We start from the raw sequence: 14,984 nt of genomic DNA on the forward strand, positions 1-14,984 counted from the left end.
CATTTCCCTAAATTTAAAATAAAAATTTATACACATTCAAAAACCGACTTTTAAAATATTTATTTTGTTTAAAATTTAAATCTTAATTTATGAAAACCTCTAAGAAATCACTACTATTAAGCATTTACACTTTCCTGCAATATTTTCCGACTATTTTTGCATCGTCGATGAAACTACACTGACAAGCTGCTTCTTTCTCCTCTTTTAGATACTCGACTTATCGAAAAGAATGATTCACCTGTTCCATTGCTGATCACTTTGTGAGGCAGCACTAGCTTGTACTTCAGCCATTCTGACCGAATTGGTCGGGCGGGACTAGCTGTTCGGATTGAGTTGTGTCTGTGTTCCACGAATGCTGGCTGCCGGCTGATACCCTCTCCATGCTGCAATGGAGAGGCGGCTTCGAGATACCTGGGAATGCGTTGCTTCCTTCACCGCTGCTCACTAAGCATATTGTGTCGCCTCTACCATGCCATACACCATTCTGAACATTGTTCATTTCCAACGTTCTTGATTCCTGGTAAGTTCGAGAATGGAGCAGCATGTCAGAAACCGATAGGGATCTCGAGAGTATTGAGTATTCTTTCAAGGGATCTACTGTTAACCTGGGACAATGTACAACAGGGGCAGATGAGATGGTTGACACAATCATCTAGAGAGTCACTTCCCTGCACAAAAAGAAAATCGACATTAATTCGACTTATGCAACAAATGAAAAACCTGATCGTGGGCGGGGAATCGATACATCCAACTCGCATTCTGATTATCAAGTTGCACTATCGGTCTTATGCATAGTCAAAATGATAACAAAATGTTTTCCTTTTTTCTTCTTCTCAAACTAGATTACAATGGCAGGATGGTAAAGGATTTAACTTCAAACTGATAAAATGATATCCCAATCCATGTAATAGTCTTACAGATCAGTTAAATTCCAGAAGAATTAGCACACTGATATTTAAGTAGCAAAGTTATAAGACAAAGGAAATGGACAGTAATGAGATCTGAAACAGATGCTTACTCTTATGTTAAATTGCCTCTTTATCTTGATACGAAAGTAACTCAAGTACAGCCCTGCTGAGATGCTAGAAGCAATTCCCATAAATACATAGATATACTGGTTGGTGATACCGAATGCAATGAAATTGACCAATGCAGCTAGTATAAAGATACAATGCACCGCGGCCTGCACTCAAAAAAAAAAATCTCGTCGAAAGCTGTGCTAGAGAGAAAATGATGCAACTACAGAGATTACTTCTCGAAAATAATATGTGCAGCAGTAATCTGGAAAATGAGCTTACATCTCTTAAAACTAATAGTGATAATTAATTGGACTCCAGATAGTTTACAGGAAGTCGAAAGACAGTTTGTGCAATATAACAGGTCTAGAAATAGCACAACTTTGGTATGCTATAGAAATTGACTGCGCGAAACAAAGAACAGAAAGAACAACTAACTAAAAAGTTTTGCCTCAGGAGACCCTCTCTAAAAAGAACTTTTGATGTTTGACTACTATAACAATCTATGGAGTAGAGCTTCCAAGCCTCGGTCAGCAACCTCAGAACAAGTTACAGATAGAGTAAGGGCATTTTATTAAAGTTAAAAACTGTGCCAAACAATAAAACATATTGCTATAATAGAACAATAATTTTACCAATTAGTCCGCATAATTTTCATTCATACATAGTAGGGGGTTCAATTGTGAGTGAGAAATTCCTATGCCCACTAAAAGAAAGAACTCAAATGTCTAATATGGAAGAAGACCATTGATACGGTGCATGATGGTGGGGTCTGATAAAGGTGGGCAGTCAGAAGTCAAGGGACGTGGCAGTTAGAAGTCAAGGGAACGTGGCAGTCAGAAGCCAAGGGGATGTAGCGGTCAGAAGTCAAGGGGGGCGTGACAGTCAACAAGTATGGAACGACGTCAGCAACCTGATTCCCAACCGAATTCCAACAGGCCGGGACTTCAGATCTGAGACGCCTGGGTAGACAGTCGGATGACACCTGATCTGGATTTGATGGGTTAGGCTCTCACAGCCTGGCGGTACTTAGGCCCAGTGCTCTCAATAAGCTAAAACTCCTGGTCAGCTAACTCTCGGCCAGCTAACTCTCGGCCAGCTAACTCTTGGTCAGCTAACTCCCGATTAGCACTTGGACTATTTCTCCACAACCTCGGCCTCCCAAGGTCTAAGGAATTGAGCTTGACTCTCAAGATCCGCATAGCTTTCTGCTTCAACACTACTTCAGCCCGGGTCCGAGACTTAGTTGCTAATCAAAGTTCCTCAATATCTTGGCGGAGAGAAGACTTAAGATCTCTGTTTTGCGCCATCTTGATTAAAGCAATATCCTTGTAGGCGAGTAGTTGACGCAAAGATGACACCTCATCAGAGTTAGGGGTGAATTCCATGGTCAAAAGAAGTCAGCAAGAAAAGTACAATGATGTGGAGGGACTCAGCCCTTTTAAAGAGGAAGGAAGGAAGAGTCGGTTTCAAGGCGTTTATGAGGTTCTTCCCCCAAGGATGAATGGGTAATTAATCAGGTTGTATAGCCGAGAAGCTGGGAAAAGATACAGCATTTAAGAACGTCATGGGGGAATGAGTAGACTAGAGTCTGAGCCTAGTCAGTCGGACGTGAGCCTCCTTCGACTAGACTTAGGAGGGAGGCTTGTAATACAGTGCATGATGATGTTGTTAATCCTAGTTTTATGGATATTACAACAAATTTTTGATGATGTTGTTAATCCTTTTATTGATGATAGGGTTATTAGTGCACTCTTCACCGATTCTAAAGCTATTGATGCTGTGGATGAAAGTGTAGGGACATGTACTATGGAGAAAATGTCCTAAAAATCACCTCCTTTAATCACACAACCAATTGACACTATGGAAGTTGTAAGAATGAAATTGGTTGATGATAAATGTGTATGGACTTGTGCAATGGAAACAAGTCCATGGGGTCTGATAAAGGTGGGCAATCAGAAGTCAAGGGGACGTGGCAATCAAAAGTCAAGGGGACGTGGCAGTCAGAAGTCAAGGGGACGTGGTAGTCAGAAATCAAGGGGGACATGACAGTCAACATGTATGGAACGACGTCAGCAACCTGGTTCCTGGCCGGGTTCCAACAGATCGGGACTTCAGATCTGAGACGCCTAGGTAGATAGTCTGATGACACCTGACCTGGATTTGACGAGTTAGGCTCTCACAGCCTGGCGGTACTTAGGCCCAGTGCTTTCAGTAAGCTAAAACTCCCGGTCTCAGCTAACTCCCGGCCAGCTAACTCCCGATCGGCTAACTCCTGATCAGCAAACTCCCGATTAGCACTTGAACTATTTCTCCACGGCCTTGGCCTCCCAAGGTCTAAGCCGGACAACAAGGTCAGGGAATCGTAACCGCCTATCAGAGAATAACTGCCAAGTGTCAGGAATATTCCAACGGTCTGCAGTCACCTGCGAATGGAACCTTCCTTCAGGCTGTAGGAGGGTGTCATGTGTCCTCCCTCACCCGACAAGTCCTGACACCCAACATTCTCTGACATCAGTCAGCCTCAAAAGGTATGCACTGTCATATAAAAAGGGAGGGCTTCTCCCTTTCGCAGGTACGCTCTCTCGCACATTCGCACTTGTCTTCTATTTTCTTTTTTCTTCGTACGCTATTTCTTCTGGGGAAAAAATACCTGACTTGAGCGTCGAAGGGCTTGCTCCGGGGACTTTTTCCCTGGTTTCTGGCCTCTAACATTCATGTGCTTGTCTGAGTGCGCGCAGGCTCAAGTACCACCGGCCGAGTCATCGCCGTCTGTCAGCACCACGTGGAAGTCTATTTTTGGAAGCATATACGAGAAAGGCATCTCAGTCTCCCCTCCGTCAACGTCCGCAACAGCTCACCCGCCCTTCGTCTGACTCAGATTCCGGACAGGATCAACCACTTATATAGATTGAATTACAATTTAAGGGTAGGGAAACTCGCGATAACAGGCCTATTAGTTTAGGAAAAACAATGTTTTTGATATTATTTAAAATGTTTAATGTAGTTTAGTTCGCCTGAATAACCTTCTGTCTACATTCAACCATCCAAAAGTACCACCAAAAACTCATTGGCAAATTGTTATAAACTCAACATAGCATTGGCAGGGAGATGAGAAGAGTGATCATTTTCAAAGAGTCTCTGATTCACTATATTTATAAGAGCATTGCATGAGATAATCTTCCTGAAATCAAATCTCTTCACTGAGTAGGTATATTCAGAGATCTCGGCGACCTACTCATGTTCAAATAGTTAGTATGATCGTTTAGGCAACCAGCTCTATATTATTCATCCACCATCAGTACATGTCTGATTACTACTTCCCTAGATGTAACAACTACATATGGGTTAGTTTTCCTTTTACCTACACACATTACATAATGCTAACTATTTCTATCTCTAATTACACAAATTGAAAGGATTTATCAAAAATGTAGAGAATTTGAGAAAAACAAAGGGGAAAAATAATCCCACCTGAAGAAACAAAGACCCTAAGTTGGCCCTCTGCATGTTCTTCCCAAATCTATAACATGGGAAACTGCAAAACATGTAGTGAACGATGAGATGAACATGTAACAGAAGTAAAATATACCAAAGAATAATACGTAGAATACTAAACATAGAAGATAAAAGTAGTTTTTTTTTCCTAATCAACGAGTAGAAAATTGAAGACCAAGGGCTAACCATGCGGCCTCGATGGCGATTCGCCGGTCGTCGAAGCAATCCATGACGTCGCCCTCCCACATCCTCTGCACGCCCCCAAACTTCAGGCCTTCCTCCTCGGCCTCTTCCGCCGCCGACTCTTTCCAGCGCGTCCTCCCCGCGGAGAACCCCTGCGTCTGGAGGGCGACGGTGGCACAAAGCATGTCGAAATCCAGCACCGCGTGTATCTCCCTCCCTTGTTCAACCTCCTCTTCCTCTGTCTCCGCCACCGCCAGCTTCTGGTCCGCCGCCGCCGTCAGCACCCCAACCGATCCCATCGCTACGGCACGCGTCGTCGATTCTTCCCCTTCTCGCGTCGACTGCGACGAAAATCGAAGGCCTGAACCTAACAACCTTTTCGCCGCTCCTTTTCCTCCTCGCCGTTCCTTTTCCTTTCCTCCGCCAAGCAAAAGCAAGCCGCCACCATTGAAAAGCCCACGGCGAAGACGCCACCATTAATAATTATTTTAAGAATATTCACTTTGCCCCTAAATATTTATTAAAATATAATTTTATTTATTATTACATTAAATCAACAAATTATTATATTAAAATATTCTTTATTGATTTAAATAAAATTATGTTTACTTTATTGAATAAATATATGATGTCCTTTTATGATAATAATAATAATAAAGGTATCTTCTTGATGTTTCCCAATTTCAAATGGCAAATAAGATCGTAATGCATTTTATGACCTGGATTGGGTCGGCGGCTTAGCGCTTTCATTGCAGGTGGACCCCATGACAGCACCTTTTTAACAGAATCCAACCGGCTGGTGGCCGTCCCGGTTGGCCACTGTTAATGCGCCACGTCTGCATTTTCCACTTTATGTATGGTAGTGGGCCAGCCAATTCTCATGATCCGCTACGGGTAGCCTTGTATTGTTTGGACCTAAGCCCAGCCCATAATGGAGATGATGGATCCGGATCAACACTAACGGGTCACGCCACAAGCCCCGACCGTTCTGGAGAGCGTGGGGAGCAACCCGCGATAGATGAGGGAGCGCATGGAGCCGGAACTCGCCGGCCGCCACGTCTCCTCTCCCTCTCAACACGCGTCTCTTCCACCGCCGCCACTGCCGCCGTCGCTTTTCCAAAACCTTGTAAGCGACAACGAGGAGCGAGGAGCGGTATCGGTAACGGATTGAGATGTCTCCCCTCCGCGGCCCCGCGCATCTCCGCACTGCCCTCTCCGCCTCCTTCCGTCGGCGCTTCCACGCGCAGGCCCCGCCGGGAGGCGGCCTGGACGAGTCCGGTCCCTTGGCGTGCCGTCTCGAATCCCGCTCCGTCGTCCGCTTCCGAGGCCCCGACACGCTTAAGTTCCTCCAGGGCCTCCTCACCAACGACGTCCGCCGCCTGGGCGCCGCAGATCCTCCCGGCTCCGGAGGAAGCAGCAGCGACACTTCGGCTTCGTTTATCCCAACTCAGAATCTCGACTTCCGTCCCCCGCCGCCGCTCTATGCCGCGCTGCTCACCCCCCAGGGTAGATTCTTGTACGATCTCTTCCTCTACCGTCCTCCACGGGCGGATGAGAAGCTCGATCGAACCGGATCGGGGCCTGGGTCGGACGATTCGGGAGAGCCGTTCACTTTGATGGCCGATGTCGATTCTGCCTTCGTGGATGAGCTTCTCGATTGCTTCAAGAAGTAAGAATTTTACATCCCTATCTTCTCTTTGTCTATCTCATTGAGAGATTGGAATTGAGTCTCAAAAGTAAAAAATTATTCTCGAATCATTGTTTCGAGTGTGATGTAGTAGCTGCAGTTATGCCGTTGATGCAGTAATTTAAATTTCTGGCTTTGTTTAGTACAAAAGTTGAAATTTTGCAACCATTAGCATGTTAAGTTGTGGTTTATATAATCATAATCCTGATAATGATTTTCTGGATAGCTTCCCCTGATTACCTGGGTAAAAAATAGCTGGTTATACAGATGTTTGATCACTGATATATGATAGTGTTGAAGGAAATACTTTCTTGTGGTCAAATGTGATGGTTTTATTTTTTTCAAAGTGACAAATTACATGTGAACAATGATATCATTCTGTATTCCGTGTTGTTTTAGATGGATAATATTTAAACTAGTTATGGAACATTGAATGTAATTAGAGCATCAACTGCCATTTGGTACTTAAGCCTCACTGCATTGATATATGATGTCAAATTTCTTCACCGTGCTTTTCTAGTTATTGGTATTCTGGATGCTATTTATTGGTCTAATAGAGTTTATCTAAGTAAATATTATAAAGCTTCCCACTGACCTTGGAAATGAGAAAATGGTGGATTGACTGATTATTTTGTTAGAGGGAGGTTAGTAAACGGAGTTATTCTTCAGCTCTGAAGCTTGTTCATTATCTAATGTAAAGCAACAAATAATTTGTTTATAGAAATATAGTAATCTTTTAATGGTAAAGACAACAACAGTTTTAGATAATCTAATGATGGCACTCTAAACATAGTATTTTGCAAATGATTCTTTTGTCATTGTAGGTATCGCTTGAGATCAAAGGTTGAGATAGATAATGTAGCTAAGGAATACTTTTGTTGGCAACGATTTGGCAGCAACCGCTTAACCAAAGTGCCATCAGCCCAAGAACCTGAAACTGCATCAGTTGGCTGGGGAAAAGGGATTGATCACACTGCGATATCTTCTACACAAGGAAATGATGTTGGTTGGCAATGGTTCAAGGATCCTAGACTGGACCATCTTGGATTTAGAGGAATTTTTCCTTCTAATTCAATCCGTGAGGATTCTGACTTAGTTGTATGATATTCCATTACGAATAAAGATGAAATCATTTAATGAAGCTTTTATTCTATTGATTTTTGTGCAGCACCTCTAGTTGAGGCTGATAAGGAAGTTGGTGAACAGCATTATCTTATATGGAGATATCAGAAAGGAATTCCAGAAGGTTCATATGAGATTCCAAAAGGTTGGACTGCAAAATTACAATTCATTGTTTGTTAGGACATGAGGTTGATGTTTATGCAATATAGAAACTTAAAATCAATATAAATACAGTGTATTAACCACTTTAGGGATGCTTTGTTACTACATTGTCTTCACTTGATCTATCCTTGGATAGAGAGAATTTTAGATTATTTTTCTATTAATAGGCTTTGCTATAGAATCCACTGTGTTATCAAGCTTGTTCTATTTGCACAGAATATTGACGCTTCACACTAGCAATAATATATTTTGTGGATTATTCACCTGCCTAGACACACATAAGTACCATATTTAGACATTTGTGTGTTTATGTGTTGTCGTACAGTTTGTTCTAGGAGACTAGGACTACAAATATTTTCTGAATGGAATTTGCATATAAAGAACACTAAGTTATACTTTCTGTCCTACTACAAAACCCAGTAGACGGGAAGCGATAATTCCCATGAGGTCATGAAGTGTAACTTACAATAGCTAAACTCAAAACAACTAAACGAATAAAAAAATACTAAAAGCAACTAATAAGATGGTCCTGGGTTTACAACAATGTAATAATAATAGATGTGTCACTTTCAAGGTGTATCAATGTTTCATCCTTATTTTCATGCTTGCTAATTAAAGTTGGCATGGAATTCTCAGTAGTTTAGAAAGTTTAATGTTTTGGTTACAAAATTGTTTTGTGCTGAGAACTGAAATTTGCATAGTATCGTATTTCTATTTATAAAACATTTAAAGCCTTCACAACAAAGTTGTAACTATTTGATGAAAGATTAAATGGGAAACTGATACCTCGAGTTTTTATGGTGTTTTCATGAGCCTCTCAGTTAATAGTTTTGTATAGGCTGAGTAAAGGTGGATCACATTTATGGACAAGCTATAGAAAAGTGGATGTGAATTAAGTGTCTGAGTTTTTATTCATCCTGAAATGAAAAGTTAACTGAGATCTCAGTGCACCTCAGGTCAGTTTGTACTCCACCAAGGATTATTCTATCTCCAATCTGATTGAACCCCATGAAGGGGAGCCTTGGCGCAACGGTAAAGTTGTTGTCATGTGACCAAAAGGTCACGGGTTCGAATCCTAGAAACAGCCTCTCGCAAAAAGCAGGATAAGGCTACGTCAATGGATCCTTCCCCGGGACCCCGCATGGCGGGAGCTTCGTGCACCGGGTTGTCCTTTTTTTTTTCTAATCTGATTGAACCCCATCAGAAGTGGTGCATAATAGTTTGGTAGTAGGTTGCTTCCATAGTAGTCATGGTCTTGTTCAACTAACATAAAATTAAAAATTTAGCCTTATTGGTGAATTTAGCCTAATGACCAGTTACACCGGCGTGAGCCGTGCAATTAATCACTTGGTTTCTAACTAGCAGATGTAAACATTTAATTGAAGATGCTAAAAGTAATATGTTTTAAACAATAACAATCAAGTCTTTATTCAACTAAGTGTTATGGATTCTCCTACATCATTTAATATGTTTTAAAGCGCAAACAAATTTCTGATGTGTGGTTTCTTCTTTGGCTATCTATTGTTATTGATATGATTTGTCAGCATATTAAATCGAAGTGCAATTTTTCATAATTTGTCTTACAACATGGATATGGATAGTCAGAACCTATTCAGATATTTACTCTTGGATTCTTCTATTTTGCAATAGGCGAGGCAGTACCTCTGGAGTACAATCTTGTGGGATTGAATGCTATCTCCTTTGATAAAGGATGCTATGTAGGACAGGAGCTTGTTGCTCGGACACATCATCGAGGTGTCATTCGCAAGCGATTGTTTCCACTCAAGTTTCTCAATGACAAAGGAGAAGGTTTTAATTTCTATCTAGCTTGGTTCATTAATAAATTATCATTAATCAGGAGAAGTCATTCTTAATTAACTTTCTGGTTCGTGAAATTTACACTTCTTTTGTCTGCCATCAGAGCTACAGCAGGCAGTATCTCCAAATTCAGAAATAAAAGATGGTGAATCCAATAAAAAAGTCGGGGCTGTGACGGCTGCTCTTGGATGTCACGGTCTGGGCTTGGTGAGACTAGAGGAGGCCCTCAAGCAGTCATCTAATCTATGCATCAAAGACAAAGAAGAAGTGAGCGTTAAGATCATCAAGCCTGACTGGTGGCCAATTGAATGGATGCAACTGGAAGAACAACAAAGTGCTGCTGCTTAGAGCTACATATGCGATGATACACCTTACCCCATTTTAATTTTATTTTATCTATAAAGAAGAGGGTGGCTGTCTAACTATTATGTGATTTTTCAATGTGGAAACAATGGAGAATGTTACATACTCAACTAGAGTTTCTTCCCATGTTACAGACGTATTGTTCACGGGTCTTGTACTGCAGTAAATAAAGGTGCAGAGTTGTTGATCTTGAAACTTATGGACAACGAACAGGCTTAGTAAACCTGCCAAAATTTTGGAAGAACTTGTTCCCTGTAGCAGCTTTATTAAACTTATGCTGTTTACTGATATATGTATATATATTTTTAATAAAAATGTTTTAGTTTGCATTTTGATAGCTAGTTTAAAAGATCAGCCGTTTCCCAGAATAAAGAACAAGAAACAGCAGATCATCAGATTTAGGTTTCATGGCATGTGAAGTTTGGCTTAATCAGTTTGCAATGGCCTGCATATACACTGACCTTGAATATTTCTCTCATGTTTTAGATGAAAGGAGAGGAAGATCAATTGAGCAAAACCATCTCTTACAAAGGTAACTAGATAATTTGATCATACACATTGATGCATTCAACAAAGTTCCAGTTTTGCATTGATCATCAATTGTCTGAATGACCAGATTACATAAAATTAGTGCATAGATGAAGCTAATTTTACCACATTGTTAGTGCAGCTGAAGGATCAAAAGATTGCATTCCCTCTGATGGAATAGTTTGCAACAAAGCACATATTACATGGCTAAGCTTACCAATATGCAGAGTTCATTACTCGAGCAAGTATCTGTTTCTCCAGGTCAGCAGTTAGCAAAGGTCACAGACCACATAGCGATAAACATCCCTGCGATTAGGAATAGAGTGCAGCAGGCGCAGAGCGATCAATTCATGTTCAGCTGTTTGAGCACAGTCTCCATAGTCGGCCTCTGGTTTGGTACCTCGCTTGTGCAAACCAATGCAATTCCAGCAAGTGTAGCTGCCTCTTTTCTAGAGTAGTCGCCATGAAGATTCTCATCGACGATGTTTTCAAGCTTGCCAGAATCCTGACCCAATCGCAAATGGTTTACATTTGTTTTTCCAGCAAGGATTTGGAAGATGATGACTCCAAACGAATATACATCACTCTTTTCTGTGAATCGTCCAACAGTTGTGTATTCTGGAGCTAAGTAGCCCATGGCAGCACTAGCTTTGAGTGTGGAGAAGACGACATCATCAGCGAAGAGTTTGTGCAGACCAGAACCAGAGAGTTGAGGGATGAAATGCTGATCGATCAGGATTTTTTCTGCCGATATGTTTTGATGGACAATTGTGGGCTTGTTCGGTCTGTTGCTGTGTAGATAATGAATGCCTGAACATTGAAACACAAGAACATACAGTGGAATCGACAATCATAAGGAACATGAGAGGATCAATGTAAGTACAGAACAGGTTTGCATCAAGGATGGTATCATCAAATTTCATGTTTTGCATACTAAATTGATTGGAAACTGGAGTTTGAATTTATTACCTTTCGCAATGCCTTTGACGATCGAAACTCTTGTAGGCCAGTCGAGAACTCTTCCTGGATTCTCCTTCAAATCTAGATACTGAACTAGGTTACCATTTGGAATGTGATCATACACTAGGAAACATTCTCCCCTTCCTCTCGAGCAGCAGAACCCTCTCAATGCGACAAGATTGTCATGCCGCAACAGAGTGAGCAACTTCAAACCTTTCAAGAATTCAGCTTCATCGGTTTTGCAGCTCGTCTTGTTGATGCTCTTAACAGCAACTATACTTCCATCTCGCAAGATGCCCTTGTAAGTTGCTGCAAAACTACTTTTTCCTAGCAAGTTAACCTCCGAAAAGTACTGAGTTGCACACTCGACCTCCTCCAGATTGAACCTGAAGCTCTGCGACACCTCCTCTGAGAAGCCAACACCACTTCTGCCATCGGCTAAAGGATCCCATCCACCCGAATACTCAAGGCTGATGAGTGGGGAGGCACTCTTGCGATATATTTCCTTTGGCTGATCAGTGCTGAGCCGGCTATCCGATACCTCAAGCGCACTGCCAATCTTTTGCTTCCTTCGACGGTACCAGACACAGGCAAAGAGCCCTGAGATTGCCCCACAAACTAAAATGGCAACAACAACAATCACAATGGTTTTCGAGGATCTTTCTTCATTCGAACAGCTAGAATCATTGCAGTTTGAGTTTAAGTTTGCAGACTCAGGAATCTGCTGTGGCTTCGTTCTCGATTCTGGTCCAAAAGGTTCCGGCTTGTTAGGCCCGAGAGGATCATATAAATCACAAACCTGGAGTGAAGCAAATCCAACACCACACAATCCTTTGTTGTTTCCATACTGAAATCGTTCGCCCAGACTCTTCAGACCTTCATTTACATGGAAAAGCATCTCGAGTTCATAAAAAGGATACAGATCTACAAACAAATGAATACAAGATATGGACTTGGAATTACCAGTAGGTACATTGCCGGAAAGAGAGTTATTTCTAACATCCAACACTGTCAACTGAGGGAGGCGAGCTAGCTTGACAGGGATGGAGCCAAACAGCTTATTGAAACTCAAATCTAATCGTAACAGCTGAGTCAAATCGCCTAAGCTTGCAGGGATTGCTCCATTCAAGAGATTGGATTGCAAGGCAACAATGCTAAGCTTCTTCAGATGCCCTACTTGGGTTGGTATACTACCACTTAGCTGGTTATGGCATAACTGCAACACTGCCAGCAAAGTAGAAAGCTAAATGGCTTAAGAATTGGAGTTATTCAGTATCGTTTTTGCATGCATGCAACAGAAACGAGACAATCTTTCCATTTGATTTGTTTCTTGTATTCTTTTTTTTTTAGAAAAAGGAATAAGATGCTGCGGGAAGGAACTCACCCTGCAGGCTCGACATGTTCCCTAGCTCCACAGGAATGCTCCCAGAGAGATTGTTGACGTTGAGGTAGAGGTCGGTGAGCTCAGTGAGGTTGCCGATTTCGCGCGGAATCCTCCCGGTCAACGCATTGTAGTGCAGATAGAGGCCTGAGAGGCACTTGAGCACCGCCACCGCCGGGGAGATGGAGCCGGAGAGACCCTTTCCCTGCAGCGAGATGTTCGCCACTTTGCCGTGCTCGTTGCACGCCACTCCCTCGAAGTCGCCACGACATGGGTCACCGTCAACGGTCCAGGACGAGAGGAACCGGTCCTCCGGGTCCAGGACCGCCTTCATCTCCATCAGCGCCGCCACCTCCGGGTTCCCCGACGAGGGCTCGAACTCGAGGCCCAGGACGAGAAGCAACAAAACGACGGCGACAGGAACCGACGCCATTGACCAAAAATTACAAGGCGGAATCAAGAACGGTGGAGAAGGAAAGAAAACTGACGCATTTCTCGAATCTCACTCTCCGCAAATCTGAATCCAACGCCGTAGAAGCTAGAAACAACAGATTGAGAAGAAAGGCAAGATCTTTCCTCTACTTCCACCTTCAAAATCCCACCTTTTTCACTGATGTGGGAAGGGGGGAAAGGAGAGAATGACAAAGTAAAACTGTAAAAGCTCGCCGCTTTGGGTGGACGAAACAAAGGATGGGGAAGCAGCACCGAGGCACCGCTTCTGTAGCACTGGTGGAAAAGGACAACGGCTCTGGAAATTAGCAGGCCTCAATTTCGAGAAGTAAAGAAAGATAGAAAGAAAGAAAGAAAATTTTGAGATCTTCGTGCTGATTTCTAATTATCCACACTTTGAAGTCAACAAATCTCTGGTAAGTTAAACAAATAGTTTGTCATCTACGTTAATCTTCTCCAAATTCATGATTACAATTCAAAGCCTTGATTTTTTTTCCCCTCTTCCAAACAGATGCTGACAAGCCCTGCTCATCGTCGGCAGCTCTCGTGTATCATTCCCCAAAGGAGGAACAAAAGATTGTATGTATCAATTCCAGCCCTTCGCTTTGCCTACTACTACAAGGATGCCACTGCGAAAAGGTACCTTTTGAGCTGTAATGCACACCATAATCCTGGTAGTTTCGCCCAGTTTTGAATTCCCCAGTTAATGGTCCACCTGCAATATTTTTTGTTCTTCTGAATAATAGTCTCGAACATCAATAAAATACTCAAAAAAAGTACCAATTCTGATATGATAGGTGAGTTGTAGCTGTGGAATTCAAACAAAGTTGTCTCATTTAAATAATAGAGCAGGAATCGACGAGCTAAATTTATTTCCCACCTCCCCCCCCCTCCTCTCTCTCTCTCTCTCTCTCTCTCTCCTCCTTCAAAAGACCGATCTCTCCTCTATCTTTTTTGATTATTTTTTTTTCAATTTTTTAGTTTTATTTTTAAAATTAATTTTATTTATTATTTTTTTCAATCATACTTATATATTTTTAAATTTTTATTTAATTTTAATCTTTTAATCAATTTTTTTTATTATTTTTCATTAATACTTATATATATTTTTAAATTTTTATTTAGTTTTATTTTTTTAATTAATTTTGTTTATTATTTTTTCATTAATACTTATATATTTTTAATTTTATTTAATTTTTATTTAGTTTTATTTTTTTAATTAATTTTGTTTATTATTTTTCCATTAATACTTATATATTTTTAAATTTTATTTAATATTTATTTAGTTTTATTTCGTTAATCAATTTTGTTTATTATTTTTTTATCAAATTTTTTAATTTTTTAATTTTATATAATTTTTAACATAGGTCAAAATCTTCCTTCCTTTGAATTACCTTCTAATTTGACATTTAAATTACCCCCATCCAACTCTTGACACATGTTATAATCTTCTCTCTCTTTAAATCATTCCTCTCTCCAACACTTGACACATATCAGAATCTCTCACCCTCTTTAAATTATCCATCCTCCAACCATTAACACCTGTCAAAACACTTCCTCCATTTAAATGAGTCATTCTCCAACCATTGACACCTGTCAAAACACCCCCCCTCCCTTTAAATTACCTCTCTTCAACGCTTGACATATGTCAGAACCTCCCCTCCCTTTAAATTATCCCCCTTCCAACCCTTGTCACATGTCAAAATCTTTCATCCCTTTAAATGACCCCCCTTCTAACCATTAACACATGTCAAAATCTCTCATCACTTTAAATGGCCCCCCTTCCAACTCTTGACATATGTTAAAATCTCTCATC

The 14,984-nt window shown here is 41.3% G+C and overlaps 3 protein-coding genes across 3 annotated transcripts; 1 reads left to right on the forward strand and 2 right to left on the reverse strand.

The window, feature by feature from the left end:
* Positions 1 to 8: 8 nt before the first annotated feature.
* LOC121970847 (cell number regulator 5-like) lies at positions 9 to 5,162 on the reverse strand. Its single transcript, XM_042521840.1, has 5 exons — positions 4,701 to 5,162; positions 4,491 to 4,554; positions 1,019 to 1,183; positions 606 to 668; positions 9 to 517 (listed from the first exon to the last, which is right to left on the reverse strand). Exons 1-5 carry the CDS (start codon positions 4,994 to 4,996, stop codon positions 284 to 286), a joined length of 822 nt encoding a protein of 273 aa, XP_042377774.1. The 5' UTR covers positions 4,997 to 5,162; the 3' UTR covers positions 9 to 283.
* A 519-nt stretch (positions 5,163 to 5,681) lies between these two features.
* LOC121970855 (putative transferase At4g12130, mitochondrial) lies at positions 5,682 to 10,044 on the forward strand. The gene is made up of 5 exons (XM_042521850.1): positions 5,682 to 6,366; positions 7,209 to 7,462; positions 7,553 to 7,651; positions 9,319 to 9,477; positions 9,590 to 10,044. Exons 1-5 carry the CDS (start codon positions 5,870 to 5,872, stop codon positions 9,832 to 9,834), a joined length of 1,254 nt encoding a protein of 417 aa, XP_042377784.1. The 5' UTR covers positions 5,682 to 5,869; the 3' UTR covers positions 9,835 to 10,044.
* Positions 10,045 to 10,356: 312 nt separating this feature from the next.
* On the reverse strand, positions 10,357 to 13,762 carry LOC121970854 (probable leucine-rich repeat receptor-like protein kinase At5g63930). The gene is made up of 4 exons (XM_042521848.1): positions 12,722 to 13,762; positions 12,301 to 12,561; positions 11,347 to 12,213; positions 10,357 to 11,187 (listed from the first exon to the last, which is right to left on the reverse strand). The coding sequence occupies exons 1-4, from the start codon at positions 13,149 to 13,151 to the stop codon at positions 10,721 to 10,723; spliced, it is 2,025 nt and encodes a 674-aa protein (XP_042377782.1). The 5' UTR covers positions 13,152 to 13,762; the 3' UTR covers positions 10,357 to 10,720.
* Positions 13,763 to 14,984: the final 1,222 nt, after the last annotated feature.

Source organism: Zingiber officinale, chromosome 4A, assembly GCF_018446385.1.
Source record: "Zingiber officinale cultivar Zhangliang chromosome 4A, Zo_v1.1, whole genome shotgun sequence".
Lineage (NCBI taxonomy): Eukaryota > Viridiplantae > Streptophyta > Magnoliopsida > Zingiberales > Zingiberaceae > Zingiber > Zingiber officinale.